At 38.9% G+C, this 24,850-nt stretch overlaps 1 protein-coding gene and 1 long non-coding RNA gene across 5 annotated transcripts in view; one reads left to right on the top strand and one right to left on the bottom strand.

The window, feature by feature from the left end:
- Positions 1-4,879, bottom strand: part of CHST10 (carbohydrate sulfotransferase 10) — a 50,587-nt gene extending 45,708 nt beyond the window's left edge. For 3 of the 4 annotated variants that reach the window (XM_072614671.1, XM_072614668.1, XM_072614670.1), the window contains exons 1-3: positions 4,191-4,879; positions 3,112-3,167; positions 1,624-1,694 (exon numbers count right to left, since the gene is read on the bottom strand). Coding sequence is in view for 2 of the 4 variants with exons in the window: in XM_072614668.1 (XP_072470769.1) it covers positions 1,624-1,643 (20 nt within the window). In the remaining 2 variants the exon portion in view is untranslated. Of the gene's footprint in view, positions 1-1,623; positions 1,695-3,111; positions 3,168-3,848; positions 4,063-4,190 lie in introns of those variants that run through there. The other variant, XM_072614669.1, reaches the window with a different exon arrangement.
- LOC140506947 (uncharacterized) overlaps positions 1-24,850 on the top strand; it is a 63,429-nt gene that overhangs the window by 10,597 nt on the left and 27,982 nt on the right. The window lies entirely within an intron of this gene.

The following is a 24,850-nucleotide window of genomic DNA, read 5'->3' on the forward strand; positions in this document are numbered from 1 at the left end:
CCTTCAAGGATGACTGGTTTGCTGTCCAAAAATCTGAGTTACTAACTTGTACCTGGACTCAAACAAAGAGCACTTCTTGGTCTCATGAGAGAAAAAGGGGGAGTTATTGTTGGTGCCCAACACCAAGCTTCCAACCATGATGTTCCCTGCACCTCAGCTCTGTAACCAATCATGTTGCCCTCAAACTCATGATGTCATCTATCTTGCTCTTTGTTCTGTACTCCCCAAAACCTATGTAAGGGAACTGTCCTTTTGCTCAGGGTCTTTACCATTAATGGAGGAAAGCCATAGACCCATTTATGGGTAGGTAGCATGCCTCGCTAATCAATTTATCTTGCTCACAGATCTGCCTCAGTCTACCTTTTTGTTAAAATTTAATCGAGACATATATGAACTAGATTTATTGGTCATGGAGGTCCCTTCCAACTCTGAGACACTGTGATTCTCAGAGGCTTGTATATTTCTGATCTTATGGTCCACTAGTGAAAAACTTGTATGTCTCTGGGAAAACACCTAGTGCCAGGGCAGAGGCAGATGGTGTAATATTAATGCTAGATAGAAAGTTTTCAAATCCTATTCTGCTTCTTTCTTTGTTGATCAAGGGGAATGCTCTTCAGACTAGAAAGTCTGGAGTGGTGGAAGAGAAAGAGAACTGGATTCAGAGTCAGAAAACATGGATTTGAATACCACCTCTGCAATTTACTATATTTGTGACCTTGTATAAGACAATTTAATGTTTCTGGTTCATGGTTCCCTCCTTTGTTAAATAAGAAGGTTTGGACCTCTAACCTCTAAATTTCCTTCCAGTTTTAAATTTAGAATCCCATGACCAAACAAAGAAAAAGCTACCTTTAATTAAGAAGATACCAGCAATGGTAACACTAGTCAATGTTTACACAGAACTTGAAGGTTTGCACATAGTTTACACACAGAATCTTTAAACAATTCTGTAGGAGTATTATTATTCCCATGAAAAGTAGTATTATCCCCATAAAGTAGGGGTTATTATCATCCTCATAAAATAGAAGCTATTATTATCCATATTTTAAAGATGAGGAAACTGAGACTGAGAACGGTTAGGCAACTTGCCCAGGGGAAAATATTTAATAAATGTCTGAGACAGGATTTGAACTCAGGCATTTGTGACTTCAAGATCAGATAGTAACAGTTCTTCTTACTGCACAAATACATCTTTTGGACCAAACAAATTGTTTGCTAGTGAATAGGACTCCCTGCTCCCATCCCAACTTTCTGGGTAGGAAAGGACAGGTCTAGTTCACATGGACTAGACACGAGTAGGTCCAGTGTAGAATTTAGAAATGGTATTTGATTAAAGAAAAACCTTTCCAGAAAAAACAAAGCATATGAATTTGTGTTGAATGAGGGTCAATTTTTTTCAAATTCATGAGTATTTCTCTCAAAAAATACTAAGTCTATGAAGTTTGAATTTGCTCTTAACATCAGAATTGTTTTTCTCCAGAATGACTTTGCTATGGTTAGTTGTAGAAATGAAAGAATACCAAGGCTTTTCTCTCAAGGTCAAGATAAATTCTCTTGGTTCAGATAATACACACAGAAACCCATTTTCAAATAGCTGTTGAACTCACTTGCTCCTTCACCTACCTGCTGAGCCCCAAGTTCATAGTTCATCACTTCATGTCCCAAGACCAAGGTTCTAGCTTTTGGAATTTCTCCTATAAATGTGTTGGATGGAAAAAGCAAAAAAATAAAAACCAAGACCATTAATGTCTACAAAGCTACCTTTATATTTACCTTATATATATTTAACCACCTTGGTTATTTACTTTTATCTCCCTAGATACAACATATGTTCCTCAAAATACATATTTTAAAATGCACATGAGAGCTAAGGAATCTTTATGCAAAATCATTTGTAAAGGTGAAAACTCCTTTTCTAATATTATTCATCATGCCCATTTTATCTACTTTGCAAGTTTTAACTTTTCATTTTATCTTAAGGCACTTTATCCCAATATTGCATTATATATTAGCCTTGGAATATAAGACAAACTTACAAATAGACTAAAAACAAAAGCTTCTCAGTTTTGGCTGTGTGCTGTCATATAATAGGAAAAAGAGACCAAACAATTATTTTGCCATAAGATACCTCACAGCCTCATCTATTCACATTTAGCTTAGCTATTTTAGCCTTCCTAAATCATCGATTCAACCACATTATTCTCCATGTAATATAACAGATATCTAATTCTTATATAGCAGTTGAGAATTTAATGTTTGAACTTAGAAACATATCTCTCCAAGGCTTATACTTTGAGAAATGCAGCCTGAATTTCCAGATTATACTCAAACTACAAATAATTCCATTCTCTTCTGTACCTATTTTCAGCTTTCCATTTCCATCCTTTTCCCCTGTTCACTGTTCTGTCTAGTCAATCATTTTAGAGGTGTAACTAACAAATGTCAACTGTCCTGCTTATTTAATACTTTCTTGTATTTCCCTTATGCTTAGTATTGCCACTAATCCAAATTTAAGCAAAGATTTTAAAAATCTTTTCAAACTCCTAACTTACTCGATTTTCTTCAATGCATCAAGAGAAAAGGTATAAGTATCTTCTTTAGCATCCGAATATCCTATACCACCATCTCTTAAGCCAGGGGTTTCTTAACCTGGGGTTTGTGAACTTATGTTTAAAATCTGTTTTTGATAACTGTATTTCAGTGTAATTGGTTTCCTTCTCAATCCTGAGTATTTTATTTTACACATTTCAAAAACATTATTCAAAGAAAGGTGTCCAAGGGCTTCACCAGCTTGCCAAAGGGGTTCATGGAACAAAAAAGATAAATCCCTGAGACCTAAGTCAAGATCAAATTTGCCACTGCCATGTTTAAAAGTATCAATTACTGTGGGGGGAGAGAGGAGTCTAGGGGAAAGAGGGCAACTATGCCACCCTTTTTAAACCTAACAGAATCACTGAAAAAGAGGGAAGAAAGTATGAGGTAAAGTCCACACATCAAATCCCCTTCTATGGAAATAGGAAATTGCAATTGAATCTTTTGAGGAAAGGCCCACAACACCCAAGGTGTAAAGTGCCTTAAGATACCCTTCCTTGACCCCTTCAATTAACTCACCTGAATCCAGCAAAAACTGCCTTATATGTCTTCTTTTCTGCACGATCTTTTCAGGTCTAGAGGGGAGAAAAAAGGACTCACAAACCTGAGCAAATTTGGTTTGTCTTGCCTGCTTGAAATATCTCCTTAAAATTTATGTTCCCACCTCAAAACTTCTAAGGGTGCCCCTTGCTTGTCAACTAAAATGGAGCACTCCTAGCAGATAACAGGCATTTCCAGCAATTCTTTCTCTCCCTCCTTTTGCCAAAAGGTAGATGTTAACTGTGACTTATGGAAGGGTGTATGTCTCCCCCCCTTCCCTACTCATTGTAACCTCTACCTTAGAACCAAAGGAAGGATTCACCCTCCCTCTCTCTACCCCCACCCCTTTCCAACCTTCACCACACTATTACAGATGTAAATTTCTCAGTCAAGGAAGAAATAAATTTTTGATATTCTGCTGATCTGTAATTCCACTGATCACACCATTCCACGGCAAGGATCCCTCCTTATTGCATAATTAATACTACCTTCATCTAAAAAGCATTAAAAAAAACAATTATGAGGAATTAAGACAATAGTAAGCCCAAGAATCTTTCTGCAAGAAAAGACCTAATTCTTCGTCCCTCTTCCCACCCCTTTCTCCTCTCTTATAAAGGTATGAAAAACTACTCTTTCCCCTTCATTTATAATCACAGCTTCGCCCCCCCACCCCTCCCCCTTCATTTATGGGCTGCTATCCCCTCCCCCATTCCGACCTCTTTGTGCACGGAAGGCATCACCCGGCTTCTCCCCAAAGCTGTATCCCTCTTTGTAAAAATCCACTGTCCCAGGTCCCTCGCTTTCTAGTCCCAGGGCTCACTAGGGGCGGCCATGTGTATTCATGGGTGGGGGGAGGGGGTCACCCTGGTTCTGGGCTAGCGTTCAGCAGAGGCTCCCCAGGGAGAATGCAGTGCTTTCCCGCCGCTCACCAGCCCCCCTCCCCGCGCACGCCATCCCCTCCCCTTCTGCCAAGCCCTGGCCCCTGGCCCGGGGCCACGTCCTGGGAGCCCAGTGCGGAAGGAAGCCCTGACAGGGGCGTGGAAGCCTCCTCCACTTACCTCTGGGCAGCCGCCCGTAGTCGGGCTCCACCTCGGCGCTGTCCACCCAGCCCGCGCCAGGGGCCGCGGCGGAGGCTCAGCAGAGGCAGCTCCCGGGCCTCAGTGGCTCCGCAGCTGCGGCCTCGCTGGGCACGGAAGGCTGTGCAGGCGGAGACGGCGGCGGCGAGATGCTGCTGTGGCTGCTGCCACCGCCTCTGACTGCATCATCCCCGGTCCCGCCGCCGCCGCCGCCGCAGCCTCCTCGCTGCCTGCTCAGCTGCTGCCTCTCGCCCGATCTCTCCCCACCCCCGGCGGCACCCTCGGGGTCGGGCTCCCTCCCACTGCCCCCAGAGGCGGCCCGGAGAGCCCCGGGGAGTGAGGGAGGGGCTGGTCGTGGCGGCCGAGAGCTGGACTTTCCCTGCCCGGACTCCGGCCTCCCTAGCTGCCAGGCTCGGGCCTGGGCGCACTGGCCCAGCTCCGCACCAGCTTTAGAAGCTGGGCTCAGCCCTGGCAGCAAGTGCGCCCAATTCTGCGGATTCCTGTGGTCAAGGGGCCCCACGCTGCGCCCCGACCTCCTCCCCAAGCAGAGGCTGGAGGAGAGGGACCCAGGCCAACAGAGAAAGAAAAGCACTTTTTATACATTTGTTCATGGGGGTGTGAAGGTGTGGGGGTGGTGGATCTGGTCCGCCTGTCACAGAGAAGACTTAAAAAAAAAGACGAAATTGTCACAAAGTTTCAGCTTAGGCCGGATTGGAGGGATTTCAAACAGGCGCAGCTCAGCTTTCACTCCTCCCTCCGTCTCTCTCCTCCCCTCTACCTCTGCTTTCTATTCAACAGGATAAACTATCAGATTTGCAGGATCTGAGCTTAGGACACACGAAAAACTGAATTCCAGCAGTTTCAGGGAGGGTTAGTGTTTCAGAGGCTAAACCTTCGAAGTGCAGGTGTGCAGGAGCTTGTTTCATTTTTTTCTTCCGTAAGGAAGGGACTTTGGGTTCAACAGCTTGATTTTACAGATGAAGAAATCGAGGATTCCTTCTCTTCCCCAGAAGCTTAAATGGCTTGCCCAAGCCCATTCAGCCAGTTGGTGGCAGATTTTTTTTTGACATATGTAAACAAAAGAAAAGTGAGAAATAAAACCTCAGAATGACTGTTTTGTGTTTATTAAGTGCACATGATGGATTTACTTTTTAGAACAAATAAAAGTCATAGTTTTTTTTTCTTCTTTTACACCCTAAGTATTTTTTTAAAGGATGGGCATACTTTTTCAGTTTGGGTTATTTTAGTTTTAAAGAATTGTTTCATTTCCTTTTTTATATAAGTGAATTTTTCAGAGTAAAAAAAAAAAAGGTTAGTTCACCTGTTAACGAGAGAAAACAATATTTTTAAACCCAAGAGAGGTAGTATGGTGTGCTAGAGAAAGAGGGCCTTGAAATCTGAAAGACCTTTCTTTTGGTCCTATGTTTAGCACACTTTGACTTTGTGACCATCCACAAGGCCCCCAAGGAAACCCTCTGAGAAGATGAATTGCAGACCAATTTTCAGTCCCTTTTGTTATTGGGAGTTTCTTCACCAAGAATTTACTTACCACATTAAAACATTGGGCTTGACACACACAACACGCCAAACAAAACTTTAATGATAAAACGTTCCAATAAACAGGAATATGTTCCCTCAAGTCTTCTCTAGGGATAGACTTGGCTTGAGTTGGTAATTCTGAGAAGGTGCTAAATTAAGTAACCTCTAAGAGAAATCAAGCAAAGGATCCTAGATCTACAGTTGAAAGAAATCTCAGGAGATCTAGTCTAACTCTAGTTTTACAAATAAAGAAATGGAGACTCAGAGAGGTTTAAATAAGTGACTTACCTAAGGTCACACTGATAGTTTGGATTTGAATTCAGGTCCTATGATTTCAAGTTTAAAGGGCTTTATGTTACATAATATATAATAATTATAGTTATATCTAATAAGTTAATTATTAGATAATAGCCTAGCCTCCTCTTGCCTTCCAGGCTTCTTGCATCTTATTCCAAGCCACGGGCATTTTGATTCAGTGACAATGGTCTCCTTGCTGTTTTTCTTTTAATTTATGGAATAAAACAAGCATTTTCATAATATAGTATAATAAAAAAAAGATGATTGCACATGAAACTGCAAATCTACTATGAACTTGTTATTCCTTTAAAATATACAAGTTATCACTTAACTGTTTCCCTTTTTTCTTACCCCCATGACCACCATTAGACGCAAATAGATGTGTATGTGTAAAATTATTCTACATATATTTTATTAGTTCTTTCTCTGGGTGCAGATAGTACCTTTCTTCATATGTTCTTTATAGATAATCTGGGTGTTGATTAGCCAAAAAAACTTATCCACTCAGTCATTCTTAAAACAATGTTGCTATTACTGTATACAATGATACAAAGTTCTCTCAATTCTGCTCATTTTACTCTATTATTATGTGCAAATCTTTCCATGTTCTTCTGAGATCACTGAGCTCAGCATTTCTTATAGCATGGTAGTACTCCATCACAATCACATACCACAACTTGTCAGCCATTCCTCAGTTGAAGGCATCCTCAAAACTTCATTTCTTTGCTGTTACAAGCAGAGCTTCTGTAGCCATTTTAGAACATAGAGGTTCTTTTCTTTTCCCTAATCATCTTTAGAAGTAGGCCAAGTAGTGATATTGCTGGGTCAAAGGGTACCGATAGTTTAATAACTGTTTGGACATAATTCCAGATTGTTCTCCAAAATAGTTGGATTGGTTCACAATTCCACCAACAATGAATAATTGTCCCAATTTTTCCACATCCTCTCCAATGTTTGTCACCTTCCCTTTCTATCATTTTAGCCAATATGGTAGTAAAATGATATCTCAAGGTTGTTTTAATTTGCATTTCTCTAATCAATAATGATTTAGAGCATTTTTTTTATATGACCATAAGTTGTTTTGATTTCTTCATTGGAAAACTTCCAGTTCATTTTCTTTGACTTTTTCCATTGGGGAATGACTTGTATTCTTGTAGACTTGACAAAGTTCTAATAATGTTACATTCCATTTCTCTAATCACTACATTTTTCTCTGCCTGTCTCCCATGCCTAGGATATTCTTTCTCTTCATCTAAGTCTTCCCTGGTTTCTTTAAAATCCCAACTAAAATCCCAGTTTCTACAGGAAGCCTTTTCTGTTCTCTTTCAATTCTAGTCCCTTCTCTTTTAATAATTCCCTATTTATCCTGTATATAGCTGGTTTGTACAAGCTTATCTCTTCCATTAACTTGCCAGCTCTCAGGCTTTGTCTTTTGGTTCTTTTTGTATCCCCAGTTCTTAACATAGTGCCTGGCACATTTAATAAATGCATATTGACTGACTTACAGATGAGCAGAAATCACTTTAAGCCAATTATTAAATGAATCGGGGTTATCACCCTCAGAGGCTGATAGTAGAGGGAGGGGGATATGATAGAGGAAAGGCAGAGGCAACCATTAGTATATGTCTGGGGCATTTGCCAACTTAGAACATTATGCAATTGAACAAGGCTTTTTACATTTCTCTGTTATTCATCTTTTAAATCAAAAGTCTTAATCTTTTTTTTATGTCATGAATCTTTTTGGCAGTCTGGTGAAGCCTGTTTCTCAGAATAATGTTTTTAAAGCCTAAAATAAAATACTTAGGATTGCAAAGGAAGGCAATTTTACTGAAATAATTAATCAATATATTTAAACAACAGCAGGGATAAGTTAATGTACTCCAGGTTATGAACCTCTCAATATGGTGCTGTCTTTTCATCCCAGAAATGGACTGTTTTTTCCCCTCCAATTCCACATCAGGTGACAGAAAGGTTCCTTATGGCTTAGCTAGAAGGATAGTTAAAGAAGATCTTCTGTAACACAAGAGAACCTGAACTGTTTTTCACAGTGGATGGTGAACCTCCAATCATGAACTGATTTCCTGTGTTCCATGATTCCCATATAAGAACCAGTTCTTATAATTACTTCTTAGCTATGCAAGATTTTAAAGAGAATTTGGAAAGGACTTGCAGAGGGTATGGAGTAGTAGTAGTAGTAGTGGTGGTGGTGGTGGTGGTAGTGGTAGTAGTGGTAGTGGTAATAGTAGTAGTAGCAGTAGCAGTAGTAGAAGTAGTAGTAGTAGTAGTAGTAGTAGTAGCAGTAGCAGTGGCGGTGGTGGTGGTAGTGGTGGTAGTGGTAGTGGTAGTGGTAGTAGTAGTAGTAGAAGTAGTAGTAGTGATGATGATGATGATAGCAACTAGCACTTAAATAGCAGTTTATGGTTTGCAAAGCACTTTATAAATATCCCACTTTATGTTCATGATAACCTTGGGAGGTAGGTGCTATTATTATCCTCAATTTTACAGATGAGGAAACTGAGGTAGGCAAATGTTAAATGATTTGCTCAGGGTTATAGGCCAAATCAGAATTCAGATCTTTCTGACTCCAGGTCTAGGAAGCTTTCAGCTGCCCTACCCAACTAGCACCTTGAAGTCCTCCGTGAGCCTACTACAGTATGGAGATACTGTTAGATGGGTGATATGAAGAGGGTGTTACAAGATACAAAACAATTCAGTTCAATTAAACAAACCTTTATGGAGAGTCAACTTCATGTAAGATTTTGCCAGTTTAGACCTCAGCTCTAGGCCTCAATCTGTTATTGATTAATCTGCTGGGTGATAGGGGAGTCACAGCTTCTTTTGGTCTCTGTTCTTAACTTGTGAAAATGAGGTGTAAAATGAGATGATCTTGAAGGTTCTTTGCAGATATATTAAGGTCATTATGTCTTAAGATAACTTCAGACAGTCAAGACCTTCTCATTTGTGCAATTCAGCTTTAATTTGAAATCTTTACTGAAAGAATAATGCACGTAAAAGCACTTTTTGTTGCTGTTGCTCAGTCTTTTTTTCAGTACTGTCCAACTTCTTGTGATCCCATTTGAAATTTTCTTGGCAAAGATACTGGAGTGGTTTGCCATTTCTTTTTCCAGCTCATTTTACAGATGAAGAAACTAAGGCAAACAGAGTGAAATGACGTGTCCGGGCTCACATAGCTAAGGAGTCTGAGCCCAGATTTAAAATCAGGAAAATGAGACTTCCTGATTTAGGTACTGAACTCTATCCACTGAGCCACCTAGCTGCCTCCAAAACAGCATGCCAACCCGAAAACATTATATCACTCCATGTCAATGTATGTCATCTCCTGTGGGTTTGGTTATCATTGATATGGTGATGCTTTGAAAATCTGTATAGCCAGTACTAAACTCTCTTTTGAGTTCCAATCCCACAAGTCCCACTATCTACTAATTTCGATGCATTGAATTACTAATTACTACTATACTGGAGGAATCTCAAACTCAACTTGTCCAAAATTAAACTCATTATCTTTGCCTGCAAACCCTTCCTTTTCTGAACTTCCCTATTGTTGTCAAGGGCCTGACCATCTTCCTTGTTCCTGAAGTTGGCAATCTTGGACTCGTTCTCAACTCTTATTTACTCCAGAGATCTAATCAATTTCCAAATTTTGTCATTTCTACCTTTACATGACTTCTTCTATATGTTCCCTTCTCTCTGTTTAAAAGGCATCATCCTAGTTCAGACTCTGTTATCTCTTGCCTGGACTATTAAAATGACTTCATCCTTGTTCTTCCTGACTCAAGGATCTCCCCATTCCAATCTAACCTCTACACAGCTGCCAAAATGATTTTCCTAAAGGATAGGTCTGACTATATCACCCTCCTACTCAAGAGGCTTTTTATTGCCTCTACAAATAAATATGAAGTCCTATTTTTGGCATTTAAAGCTCATTACATCCCCTCCCTACCTTTATATTCTTTTCATATTTTTATGCTCCTTCCCATATTGTAAGGTTCATTGATACTAGCCAATTTGCTATTCTGTCCACATGACATTTCATCTCCTATCTCAATTGTGTCTTTGTACTGGTCATCCCCTTTACCTGAAACCCTCTTTGTTCTCTCGTCTAGCTCATGACATCTCCGGCTTCTTTTCATTCTGTGCTCAAATGCCCCATGCTATAGGAGACAGTCCCCCCAGGTATGCAAGCTTTCCCCTTTAAGGTTACATTCCTTATGCTTCTTTATATACCTTATAAATACTTATTTATTTACATGTGGTCTCTTGGATTGTTAAGTGTGCTCTTTTAGGGTAGAGACTGTGTATCCTCAACATTATGTCATGGTCTCTGGTACATAATAAGCACTTAATATGTGCTTCAGTGTGTGTATATGTATGTGTGTGTGCATTTGAATAATATTTTATTTTTTCCAATTGCATGTAAAAGTAACTTTTTTACATTTGCTTTCTTTTAAAAATTTTGAGTTCCAAATTCTTTCTCCCTCCCCTCCTCCCTTCTTGAGACAGCAAGCAATTTGATAAAGATAAAGTCATGAAAAACATATTTCCATATTAGTCACCTTGTGAAAGAAAACACAGACCAAATCCCCCTCCCACAAAAAAAGTAAAGTGAAAGTAATATGCTTTGACCTGCATTCAGACTCCAGTTTTTTTCAGCAGGAGGTGGATAGCATTTTTCATTGTGAGTCCTTTGGAGCTGTCTAGGATTGTTGTATTGCTGAGAACAGTAAAACCATTCAGAATTGATCATTGTACAACATTGTTGTTATTATGTACAATGTTTCCTGGATTTGTTCACTTCACTCTGTATCAGTTCATATAAGTCTTGCCAGGTTTTTCTGTGAGCATCCTGCTCATCATTTCCTGTAATACAATAGTATTCCATCACAATAATATACCACTTGGTCAGCCATTCCCCAATTGATAGGCATCTCCCAAGTTTTCAATTTTTTACTGCCATAAAAAGAGCTGCTATAAATATTTTTGTACAGATAGGTGCTTTTCTTTCTTTAAAAAAAAATATCTCTTTGCAATACAGTCCTAGTAGTGTTATCGCTAGGTCAAAGGGTATGCACAGTTTTATAGCCCTTTGGGAAAAGTTCAAGAATATTTGGCTGTAATGGTAATTTAAATCGGAAGATCTTTCCCATTCATTAATAGGTCCATGTGACTTTCTTAAATTACATGGAAGCCTAAGTCATGTAGTGGGAAGAGCTTGCTAAATGGGTGGAACAAGAAGGGTAGAGCAAAATTGAGAGGAAATTATTGAGAGCAGTTAGGGCAGAGGGAGAGAGAGAACACAGGCAAGCAGACAATTAGGCATGTGACTGTTTGTTTGTTTGTGGGAAGGCCCCAGCAAGAGGGGAGGCTTGGGAATGGCTTTGTTCCCTGCAGTGCTATTGTGTATTGACTTCTTGGCTACTATGATGGATTTGGCTTTATGGTTTTGGGATCTGGCTTTCAGGTATGTGAATAAATGTTATTTTTAGTTTTCAACATTCCTTTCCACAAGATTTTGAGTTCCAAATTTTCTCCCCATCTCTCCCCTCCCAACCCCAAAATATTGTGCATTCTGATTACCCCTTCCCCCAATGTCTTTGTGATACAGTCCTAGTAGTGTTATCTTAGGACATACATATATCATTTTCCCATGTAGGATGTAAACAGTTTAGCCTACTTCAATCCATTATGAAACTCTATTTTCTGTTTATCTCTTTATGCTTCTTTTTGGGTCTTATTTTTAATGTTAAGTTTTCTATTCAGCTCTGGTCTTTTCATCAGGAATGCTTGCAAGTCCACAATTACATTAAATATCTCTTTTCCCCTGAAGGATTATATTTAGTTTTTCTGGATAGGTGATTTCTTGGTTGTAATCCTCCTTTGCCTTCTGGAATGTCATATTCCAAGCCTTCCAATCCTTTAATGTAGAAGTTGCTACATTTTGTGCTAATCTGACTGTGGCTACATGATATTTAAATTGTTTCTTTGTGGTTGCTTATAATATTTTTTTCTTGACTTAAGAGTTCTGGAATTTGACTATAATATTATAGGGGACTTTCATTTTGGTTTCTCTTTCAGCAAGTGATCAGCAGATTCTTTCAATTTCTATTTTCCCCTCTGGTTCTAGAATATCAGGGCAGTAGTTTACCTTGATAATTTTTTGAAAGATGACAACTTTTCTTTTTTTCTTTTGATCATGGCTTTCAGTTAGTCCAAAATTCTTAATTCATCTCTCTATGATGTATTTTCCAGGTCAGTTGTTTTTAAGATGAGATATTTCACATTTTCTTCTATTTTTTCATTCTTTTGATTTTGTTTTATTGTTTCTTGATGTCTCTTTAGCTTCTAGTTGTTCAGTTCTAATTTTTAATGCATTTTCTTCATTGAATTTTTGTACCTCTTTTTCCATTTGGACAATTCTGTTTTTTAAGGAGTTTTTCTCTTCAGTGGGTTTTTATATCTTTAAATATTTAACTTAGTCTGTTTTCTTAGGGCATTATTTCTTTCAGTAATTTTTGTGCACCTCTTTTACTAAGCTGTTGACTCTTTCTCTCATTACTTTCATTTCTTTTTCCTCTGCCTTTCTTATTTGATTTTTTAAATCCTTTTTGAGTTCTTTCAGGTCCTGAGACCAATTCACATCTTTTTTTGAGGCTTTGCATGGACCTGCTTTGATCACATTTGCTTCTTCTGAATTTGTGTTTTGAATTTCCCTGCCACCATAGTAACTTTCTGTGGTCATTTTTTTCTTTTAATGTTTGTTCATTTTTCAGCCTTCCCTTTTTTTTAACTTTTAACTTTATGTTAAAGTTGGGCTCTGCTCCCAGGGTGGAATGGACAGTGTCTCAAGCTTCAGGTTTTTTGTGTTGCTGTTAGAACTAGGACATCTTTACATGTCAGTTTTTCCAAGGTGGTATGATCTAAGGAGAGGTATAGTCACTGTTTTCCTATTTTGTGCTCTGGCCTGAAAGTAACCACAAGCACTTTTTTCAGTCCTGTAAGTGTTCTAAGGTCCCTGCTCCTGTTAGTTCTTCTCACCCTGAGACTGCAACCCAGATTCACATATAGGTAATGTAACAGAGTCCTGCACCCACTGCCAGTAAAGAATATTCTGCAATCTCCTTCTGACTAGTTTTCAAAACCCTTTACCATCTGTGGGCTGAATGCTCCTGAACCTGCTGTCAATTCAAATTGCCCCCAAGACCTGCTGCTAGTTTGTTGTGGCATGGCCTGTGCTGGGCTGTGTTCCATTCTCCTCCCAGTGAGACAGACCTTTTAAGTTGTCTTGTATTGGAAAATTATTTCACCCCATCCTTTTGCTCCAGAGTTCATTTTGAAGTGTTGTAGGGGAATATTTGAGAGTTTAGGTAAGTCCCTGTCATTACTCTACCATCCTGACTCTGCCCCTCCTTGGATATGTATATTAATGAATACACATTGAGATGATAAAGGTTGGCACGAGGTGGCCCAGTGGATAGAGTAAAGGTCCTAAAGTCAGGAAGACTCAGCTTCCCAGATTTCAAATCTGGGTTCAGGCACTTTAGCTGTGTGACCCTGGGCAAGTCTCTTAACTCTGTTTGCTTCAGTTTCCTTATCTATAAAATAAGCTGGAGAAGAAAATGGCAAACCACTCCAGTATCTTTGTCAAGAAATCCCCAAATGGAGTCACAAAGAGTTGAACATGTATGGAACAATCCAACAACAACAGTTTAGGAATGTATTGCAAAGCATTTCTCTGATCATTCTGGAAACTGACTTTGACTTGCTAACTACATGATATAGGGAAGGAGGAAACTATACTGGAGAGGAAAAAATCAAAATCAAAAATAAACAAAGAAAAAAAAAACCAAGCAGACTTTTATAATCATCAGAACAGTCCTAGAGACTATATGACCTTTATGTGGTTTGCGTTGCCTCTTTATGAGACCATCACTCCTTATTTGAAGTATGTCAGTGCTACACATCTGGAAGAATCTGCCAAGAGAAACTGCCACATGTTTTAAACCCATCAAGCATTTTTGAGTAATACACTTGAATGCCAATGAAAGTGCCCTGCTAGGATAAGGAAACTTAATGAGATGCTAACAAGCCTAGACTTCTACTAGTGCTAGGATGGTTGCTATAGCAAATGTAAATTTATTCCAGTTTAAAATCCATTGACTAGAGTAAAAAAGTTGTGGAGGGCATCCTGTGGAAACAGGAAACATCAATCTAGGAAGAAAAAAAAGAAAAATGGATTAATAGATTATTGCATGTTAAATAATTAATAACTCATACAGGTAGTTAAAGGTATAATTACTATTTTTCTCTTTAATTACTGAAGAATGGCACTCTTTGTTAGAAACTCTTTAATTTATTATAAAGAGAATGCTGATTTCAAAAAATTGTAGCTCATTTTGTATGTGCGTGTATTGAGGGTGAGCTTTTCAGAGTACAACAATTGGACACATCTTCATGATAAACGAATATGGTAGTGAAGCTGTCATTTTGAAAAATTGGTCTTATATCTTGAGTAATATTGAAATCACTTAGCATGGAAGAACATATTCCTTGTAGATAAGGCATATTAATAATACAGCATGAATTTTTTGGACATCAAGTAGAGCGCAACTTTGTCTTATTGCCAAAGACTGTCCTAAAGGAGGTAGTCTGGTGTAATTGAGAGGCATGAGAGGCAGCCTGGGGGATCACTCAGTGTTATAGCTACTACATCTGGAGTCAAGAAGATTCATCTTCATGAGTTCAAATCTGGCCTCAGGTGCTTTCTAGCTGTGTGACCCTGGGCAAGTCACTTAACCCCTCCAGCTTGTTTCTTCATCTATAAAATGAGCTGGAGAAGGAAATGGTAAACCACCCCAGTGTGTTTGCCAAGAAAACCCCAAATGGGGTAATGAAGAGTCAGACACGACTGAAGCTGAACAAAAAATAGTAATTTACAATTGAAATAATAGAGACTGAAGCAGAGGCTGCAATTTAAAAATACATCCCAGAATATGGAAGAGTGCAATATCCATCCTTTTCCCAGAGTTCCATTGTACTGCTCTAGTTAAGCAGAATAAGTGAGAAAATCTATGATATTTTCAATCCTCAAGAAAAACAAAACCCAAGGCATGAGACTATAACATCCCATAAGCAGAAAAAGGGGTTTTGTCATTTTTGTCCCACACATCTCTTTTAAAAAGTCTGCCTATTTTAGAAAATGAAGGAACAGTAGGATTAATTGTCCTGAGTAGGAGAACAGGAACCCAAACAGTAGAGAAGTTTCCTTAAAGAGGCATTCACTCAGCTGTGTGGTCTACATACTTATGTAGAAGCCCTGTGGATCATTACCTGTGGAGATATTATTAAATCATTGAGAGATTTGAGTGATTCTTCAAGATTGCAAAGATACTTTGTAAAATGAACAGGTTGGATTAAATGATCTCTAAGGTCCTCCCAGCTATTGATATTATGATTTTCTTAAAATTGATTCGACTCAAGGCATATCTCTGTCTTTCCATTTCTGTTTCCCTTCCTACCCGCTCCACCCCACCCTACCAGTCTTCCTTCCTCTCCATGATGTACTATTATCCCTATCAGTACCCCTTGATCTAGAAAATCAGAGTAAAAAAATTTGGTCCTCCTCTTGTACTAAAGAAGAAGTCTGAATCTTTTTCTTTTATGGGGTGTTTGCATTACCTTATTGTACAATTTGGTTTAAGTATTTGGTCATGGGCTCTGTGTCATCTGTAGCTTCTGCAAAACTCCCCCCAAATTCTTATTTAATTTCTTATGCCAACATACAATATATTGAAACCTCCATGGGGAAAGCTGTGATGTAGAAGGAATAAGTGCATATAAGTGAATTCCCATATTGCCTCAAATTATCACAGATAATTACTTAAGGTATTTCTTACAAAGCAGACAAAAGAAAATATGACACCTCACAAGGTTGTCATGAGAATCAAGAGAGTTAATATGTACCAAAGCATTATATAAAAGGTAACTATTGTTAAAAGAGAGAGCTAAAGTTTCCATTTATTAGAATCATTCAGCTACTGTCTTGAGACATTCCCAGGAATCTATAAACTACTTTTATAGACAAGTATGTTCTGTGTGACCCTGAGCAAGGCACCTTACCCTGTTTACGTCAGTTTCCTCATTTCTACTAGGAGCTGGAGAAGGAATTGTCAAACCACTCCAGTATCTTTGCCAAGAAAGTCTCAAATGGGGTCACTCACAAAGAGTCAGACATGACTGAAAATGACTGAATAGCAACTGAATGTTCTACATGGGACTTGGGAACTGTCCATTCCATATGGTACCCAGCTCTCTATCCTTTCTGCAAATCACATTTGGTTTTGTAAGTGTTTTAGGTCAATAGTCTACAACATGTTCTCTACTTGATCTCTCTAGTCCTTTTGGCTCATGTCCAGCTAATGTTCATTTTCCTTCCACTTGGGGAAAACCGGAGACAAATGATTGGCCATTTATAATAATATTTATTTGCTGTTGAATGTAGCAAAAATCCTATAGTTTTGCAAAAAGCTTTTTCTACCTGGGAGTGGGAAGCTATTTCAAGATGTCAGATAGATGTGTTAATAGTAATATTTTATAATATGTCTCAGACTCCAACCAGGATGGCATATTTTGCTTCTACATGCCCTAAGGGAGGCAGGGACTGCTTTTGTCCCTTTTTGTATGCTTAGCAAGGTAGTTGGTGCATAGTAGACAGTGGGCACCTAATAAATGTTTGTTGATTTGACTTCTGGAAAGTCTATACTGACCTAGCCTATGACTCTGTGTCCCAAAAGAGATTAACCATAAGAACAAGGGACTGATAAGTTCTTAGTCTGCCTCCTTGTGGTGGGTTCCAAATTATATCCAAATGGAGTGAATGTTGGATTTGGAAGGCCAGATCTCAGATGAACAGCAGAAACTTAGATAACTACTTCAGAAAGACTTTGAGAAATTGGATTGTGTCCCTTCTATGTAATATAATCTAGATGTAAAAACAAAGCATCGAGATGTGATTAAATGTATGAAGTATTTTCCTTTTTCTCTTATATCCTTACCAAATAACATCATTGTATTCAATTCTTTTTCATTTGGTTTTGGATAATAGCTGTGATTTCATTAGTATAGGAAATCCCCAATGAGGAAATGACCTTTGGCAATGCGAATTAGTACCTGCTCTACAATATTGTTGTGTTGTGTTTGTCCTTCATTTTTGAAGAGCATTATGACATCAGAGAAATGATGACATGACCTGCAGTTGACTTGATTTGAGTGAGAGGGAGACAATATATACTATCTGAGAAGTGCCTGTGCATTGTAGCATCATGGATAGCAAGTTGGCTTCAGAGCCTGAAAAGATTGGTCTCAAGTTCCCTACTGTGGCTGTTCAATCCTGAATAAGATGCTTATCTTCCTGATAGCACCATATTATTAAAGTAATTAATTTACTTTTAAAAATTGTAATATTAAGACATTCTATCATTATTTATTTGCTTCAACTTTGTTAACATTCTCTATATTAAAATCAATAACCACTGAACTTTTCTTCATTGAGTAAAATATGTATGCTCTCTATTCCATAAGAAATGAGCAAAATAGTCAGGATAGCTGGTTCCAAGAACAAAAACTCAAGGGTTAAAGTTCTAGTAATCATCATGGTTTTAGATCTAGTCAGGATCTGGAATGAAAGGAAGTCACAGCAAAAAGCAACCTGCCCTCTTTTGAACGAAAACCTTCAACCTCAGTTATTTCCACCCATCTGTCCTAAAATTCCCCTTGGGAGCTTCAGAGAATAAGTCAATGGGTTTTGGAGGAGACATTTCTATTAAAGTCACATTAGTTTTTTGTCAGCCAGGTCAAATCCTAATGAACTGGAGTCAACTCAGATTTCTTAGACTTTTTCTCATTGGCAAAATCCCACTTCTCCCATTCTATACTTAGGTAGTTGATATCATTTTAAATCAAAGGCAGAGAGTTTTACCTTTACCCAAATAAATACATTATATGGGTTAATGTTGTGTCTGATTCATTGTGAACCCGTTTGACACTTTCTTGGTAAAGATACTGATGTAGTTTTTCATTTCCTTCTCTGGCTCATTTTATAGATGAGAATACTGACACAAATAAGGGGAAGTGACTTGTTTAGGGTCACACAACTAGTGAGTGTCTAAGGCCATATTTAATCCTGACTCCAGGCCCAGTGCCCTATGCATTGTATCACCTTGTTGTTCTATTTTATGGATATTTTCATCAAATAATACAGAAACTTGCCCCTCCCATAAAAAAAAAACAACAACTTGTTCCAGTCTTCCTATAAGTTTGACACAGGGTATCCACCCAATGTGCTTTGTTCATATTTTCAGTAGACAGGTTGTTCATAAGATATTCCTTAACCATAAAGAATGATTCTTCTGCTCATTATTTCTTTGATAACATCTTTTTCTCCTATTTCTTCAGTTTATTTCCACCATGGTAAGCATCTCCATTACCCTCTGAGTGATAGCTTATTTTCAGGTTTTTGGAGGCGATAGCATTCCATTTCTTGCCACTATCTATCATTAGAAAAATACTGGTATTAAAAAGAGGATCCTTCATTTCAGGGAGACATTTAGGGTCATGGAAGCATAATGAGTTCCCTTCCCTCCTCCATTCCACCCCACATACTTTATTTTCCCTTTAGGTTTCACAAGACAAAATAATAATAATGTAATAGTACTTTGGTCTGACCCTGATCAGTTTTTCTTTAACTACCAATTCCCAAAAAAGAAGTTCTAAGTTCTGAGAATGAACTTGATTAGATTAAGGAAATTTAGAGTGGGTACACTTTAAGTTCATTACCTGTCTCTAGCCTTGACAAAGATGACTTGGTTCAGGAAACTGGTTTTCTGGGATGCACTGATATTTGAAGTGACTGTTGGTCTGTCTGAGGAATCAAAGCTGTCAACTTTCATCTGAAGTCTGTAACTGTGTTTTATCTGATTATGTAATTTTATCTTTGTTTGAGAACACAATAAATTGCACTTTGAAAATAGTTTCTGTCCATGGGATTTTTGTAGGAAGAATGGATTTCTCTCACCTTAAAGCAGGTGCTTAAAACCAAAACACTCTAATTAATAAATTTATCTCTGAACAGCTTGTGCCTCAAAGTCAAGGACACTGAATTTTTTCTTCCACAAGATCATTAAAAAAATGTTGTAATTTCCTGTAGAATATATTCAGAGTTGACTTTCCTACTTCTAGCCAACCACTTATGTAGGCAGCACCAGAAATGATAAATTCCCTGGCAACTTGTGGTTATGTAGCACTGAAAGGAACCTAGAATCATAGATTTAGACCTGGAGGAATTAGACCTTGAGATTTAGAAGTTTGGTGTGATGTGACAAATGCTAAGAGTTCTCCTGTCCTCCCCCTGCCTCATAACAGCAGGAAAAAGGTGAGGTGTTGAATCAGTTAAATAGAAGAAACAGTTTTTTTTTTTAAAAAATTATTTATTTAACTTTTAACATTCAGTTTCATAAAATTTTGGATTCCAAATTTTCTCCCCATTTGTCCCCTCCCCCCACCCCAAAACACCAAGCATTCTAATTGCCCCTATCACCAATCTGCCCTCTCTTCTATCATCCCTCCCTTCCCTTGTCCCCATCTTCTCTTTTGTCCTGTAGGGCCACATAACTTTCTATACCCCATTACCTGTATTTCTTATTTCCGAGTAGCAAGAACAGTACTCCACAGTTGTTCCTAAAACTTTGAGTTCCAGCTTCTCTTCATCCCTCCCTCCCCACCCCTTCCCTTTGGGAAGGCAAGCAATTCAATATAGGCCATATCTGTGTAGTTTTGCAAACGACTTCATAATAGTCGTGTTGTGTAAGACTAACTATATTTCCCTCCATCCTATCCAACCCATTGCTTCTATTCTCTCTTTTGATCCTGTCCCTCCCCAAGAGTGTTGACTTCAAATTGCTCCCTCCTCCCACTGCCCTCCCTTCCATCATCCCCCCCACCCTGCTTATCCCCTTCTCCCCCACTTTCTTGTATTGTAAGATAGGTTTTCATACCAAAATGCATACCATGTGCATTTTATTCCTTCTTTTAGTCCAATGTGATGAGAGTAAACTTCATGTTTTTCTTTCACCTCCCCTCTTTTTCCCTCCACTAAAAAGTCTTTTGCTTGCCTCTTTTATGAGAGATAATTTGCCCCATTTCTTCCCTTTCTCCTCCCAATATAGTTCTCTCTCACCACTTAATTTCATTTTTTAAAGATATGATCCCATCCTATTCAATTCAGTCTGTGCTCTCTGTCTTTGTGTGCATGTGTGTGAGTGTGTGTGCGTGTGTGTGTGTGTGTGTGTGTGTGTTATCCCACCAACTACCCAGATACTGAAAAGTTTTAAGAGTTACAAATATTGTCTTTCCATGTAGGAATGTAAACAGTTCAACTTTAGTAAGACCCTTATGACTTCTCTTTGCTGTTTACCTTTTCATGCTTTTCTTCATTCTTGTGTTTGAAGGTCAAATTTTCTTTTCAGCTCTGGTCTTTTCATCAAGAATGCTTGAAAGTCCTCTATTTCATTGAAAGACCATTTTTTTCCCCTGAAGTATTATACTCAGTTTTGCTGGGTAGGTGATTCTTGGTATCAGTCCTAGTTCCTTTGATTTCTGGAATATCCTATTCCACACCCTTCGATCCCTTAATGTAGAAGCTGCTAGATCTTGTGTTATCCTGATTGTATTCCCACAATACTTGAATTGTTTCTTTCTAGCTGCTTGTAATATTTTCTCCTTGACCTGGGAACTCTGGAATTTGGCCACAATGTTCCTAGGAGTTTCTCTTTTTGGATCTCTTTCAGGCGGTGAATCAGTGGATTCCTTGAATACTTATTTTGCCCTCTGGTTCTAGAATCTCAGGGCAGTTTTTGTTGAGAATTTCATGAAAGATGATGTCTAGGCTCTTTTTTTGATCAAGACTTTCAGGTCCCATAATTTTTAAATTGTCTCTCCTGGATCTATTTTCCAGGTCAGTTGTTTTTCCAATGAGATATTTCACATTATCTTCCATTTTTTTCATTCTTTTGGTTTTGTTTTGTGATTTCTTGGTTTCTCATAAAGTCATTAGCCTCCATCTGTTCCATTCTAATTTTTCAAGAACTATTTTCTTCAGTGAGCTTTTGAACCTCCTTTTCCATTTGGCTAATTCTGTTTTTGAAAGCATTCTTCTCCTCATTGGCTTTTTGAACCTCTTTTGCCAATTGAGTTAGCCTATTTTTCAAGGTGTTATTTTCTTCAGCATTTTTTTGGGTCTCCTTTAGCAAGGTGTTGACCTGCTTTCCATATTTTTCTTGCATCTCTCTCATTTCTCTTCCCAGTTTTTCCTCCACCTCTCTAACTTGATTTTCAAAATCCTTTTTGAGCTCTTCCGTGGCCTGAGCCCATTGAATATTTATTTTGGATGTTTGGGATATAGAAACCTTGACTTCTATGTCTTTCCCTGATGGTAAGCATTGTTCTTCCTCATCTGAAAGGATGGGAGGAGATATCTGTTCACCAAGAAAGTAACCTTCTGTGGTCTTATTTTTTTTCCCTTTTCTGGGCATTTTCCCAGCCAGTTACTTGACTTCTGAGTTTCCTCTCCATACCCATCTGGCCTCCAGTTCCACCCAGCTAGTGCTTGGGGCCTGAGATTCAAATGCTGCTTTCCAGCCTCAGGGCTTTCAGTGGGGGCAGGGCTACTATTCAGTGTGAGATTAAGTTTAGGTGCTCAGGTGGGGGCAGGGCCACCACACAGGGCTCAGTTTCCTCAGGGGGTTTATATGGAGACCTTCAATAATGAATCCAGGTTCCTGCCTGCTTTGGGAGCCCTTGTCTGCTGCTGCCTCCACTGCTGCCTCCCCAGGGGGCCTGAGTTATGGAGACACCCCGCTCCCCTCTCGGCAAGCTGGAAAGACCCTCTCACTGACCTTTGGTGCCTGTGGGTGGAGGGACCTGTGCTGCTGCTGGAGATTCTGTCCCTGAAGCCTGCTCAGATCTGCTCCTCTTGGTGCCACGCAGCCAAGGCAGGGCTGGGCTCTGCTGCGGGTCCAGTGCACAACAGACCTTTCCCATCAGTTTTTCAGGTCTCTCTGGAACAGAAATCTCCTCCACTCCGTTGTTCTGTGGCTTCTGCTGCTCCAGAATTTGTTGGGAGTTCTTCTTTACAGGTATTTTATGGGCTGTGGGTTAGGAGCTAGCATATGTGTATCTTTCTACTCCGCCATCTTCAAGAAACAGTTTTTAACTCACTTTCTTCTGTCAACTTTTCTATGTGACAAGTAGTGTTCTTTGTGTCTAGACTTCTAACTGGGGATGGGGGATTGGCAGTAGACTTTATCCCAACCTTTGGCTGGCTGCTCCTAAGTGGAAGATAAGCTCAAGTAGGCAAACTTTTGAAAGGATCCCTGGATTCATTTCCAACTCGTTTCTTCTCCAGAGTAAGTGACTAAACCTCATACTTGAGGTGGACATGTCCAGAATAGGAGGTGACCTTGGGAATTTGAGAGGTATAGATTTTGTGTTCTCATTGAGTAGATAGACTGGTGAAGTTAAATTGCTGTGTTAATGAAGATAGACACTAACAAATAAGAAGAGGTCAAACCCTTGCCCTGACTTGTCAACTGACATGGACTTTGAGGCAGTGCAAAGTCAAGGTGGAATTTAAAATGGTCAATCCACAGTCTTATAAACTGATTTCTGTTCTTATATGGTTGAAGAATCAGATTTCCAAAAGACAGTGGTAATAATCATGGGTTAAGACACTGAATCTTATTATGAATCATTCTATCAATGGAAACCACGAGGTGGTCAATGCTGAAAGAAACAGGCCTTAATATAGGCCTTTTAACTAACTAAGGAAGGCTATGTAAATCAATTGGAGATATTAAAGGAGATAAGCTAGGGAGAGTTGGATAAGAGAAGAGGTGTGAGCAAGAGACAGACTCTGAAGAGGCAGTATGAAGGGATTCAGTCACACTCCTTTGTAGGAAAATAGTGCCATAAGAATTTGGAAGGGGCATTGGGCACCAAGAAAGGACGAGAGAGTCTATGAGCATCTTGTGCATCATTATTGAAAGCCTTTGTCACTCCATGGATCACTCCATATATCAGGTCAGGTAAGTGACACTGAAGACTCCTGTGATTCAGAGAGAAGGTCTGGATCTCATTCAAGTGTGTCTAGGTGATTACTCACCCTTGAAGTCAAGGGCAGGAAAGTGCCAATCAGCAAGGTTGCATGGAATATGAAAGTTTCTAAGCATAGAGGTTCCAGAAAATACAGGAGGTACCTGAAAGAGGAAGAGTGAATGGTTAAATCAGAGACCACCAAGGAAAGAGTAGGACTGATTACACAAGCTCTTCTAATTCTATATCCAATGCTCTTGCCATTAACTGCCTCTCTTACATCAAAAGAGATCACATGAAAACAAAAAAGAAAAGTCCTACTGCAAAAGTGTTGCCAAAAAAAACATTCTTGTAATGAGTGCTAAATGGAGTTTGAATGGATGAGTCAGCTATACCTGAGAAATAACAAATACTCCAAGTTTCCTGTTTCTATTGGGAAGCAATCAGTGTTGCTTGGCTGCTAATATAATAATTCACAAACCCCCTCCCTCACTAAGCTACAAATTGAGAGCACATAAATTCTTCTGAACTACAAACCTATCCGTTAACACTGAAATGCGTGTGAAAAACCAGATAATTTTATCACTAAAGCTTTTCTTGACAGGGTGGGAAGGGGACCTAATCCATATCTACTTTTGAATGTAAGCTTCTAGAAAATGGGGATCAGAAAACAGAGAACCTGAAAATTCTGTAACCCACCTGGCACATCATTAGTCTATGAAGTTGACTGCATATTGAAGTTTGCTGTATATTGCAATACAATAAAATCCAGCAGATCCATCTAACATGGGAAAAAGCAGGATTGTCTTGGATCTTAATAAATTTTATCTGAACTGATAGTGAGGGCCTATGATACAATGGTCTGCTTACCTGAGGAATATGCTGTTAGACAAAATCTGATATGACATACAATAATATTTTTCACACATAAAAGTTTCATAAAGGAAATAGGACATGAAGTTAAATAGGAGATACATAGGATTTTATTATATTCAAAAGAACATCCCAATCCTGTCAAAACCAAATTCACAAAGACATAAATCAGGGCAGGATTGTTTTTCAACTCAATTCAATTTGACAAGTATTTATTCGAGCTTTGGATATCCAAGGCAGTATGCTTTTCAAAATGATTATGACAGGGATTTTTCAACTAGGGTCTCTGAACTCTTTAAAACATTTTGATAACTTTCCATTGTTTTTCTTTGCGGTCCTATGAATTTTATTTTGTGCATTTGGAGGCAGCTAGGTGGTACAGTGGAGAGAGAGTGTGGAATCAGGGATACCTGAGTCCAAAACCAAGTCATTAAACCAAGTCTGCTTCAGTTTTCTCATCTGTAAAATGGGGATAATAATAGTACCTTGGTTGTTATTCAGTCATATATGATTCTTCATGACTTTGTGAATCATACTGTTCATGGAGCTTTCTTAGCAAAGATACTGGAGTGGTTTGCCATTTCCTTCTCCAAGAGATGTAGCCAGGGGCAGGGAACTTGTGGCCTTGAGGCCACATGTGGCCCTCTAGGTCCTCAAGTGCCTCCCTTTGACTGACTCCAAACTTCACAGAACAACTCCTCTTAATAAAATGATTTGTTTTTAGCCAAACAGAAGTTAAGTAGTTTGCCCAAAGTCATGAAGTTAGTAAATGT

The sequence above is a fragment of the Notamacropus eugenii genome, chromosome 5, assembly GCF_028372415.1.
Source record: "Notamacropus eugenii isolate mMacEug1 chromosome 5, mMacEug1.pri_v2, whole genome shotgun sequence".
Taxonomy (NCBI): Eukaryota; Metazoa; Chordata; class Mammalia; order Diprotodontia; family Macropodidae; genus Notamacropus; species Notamacropus eugenii.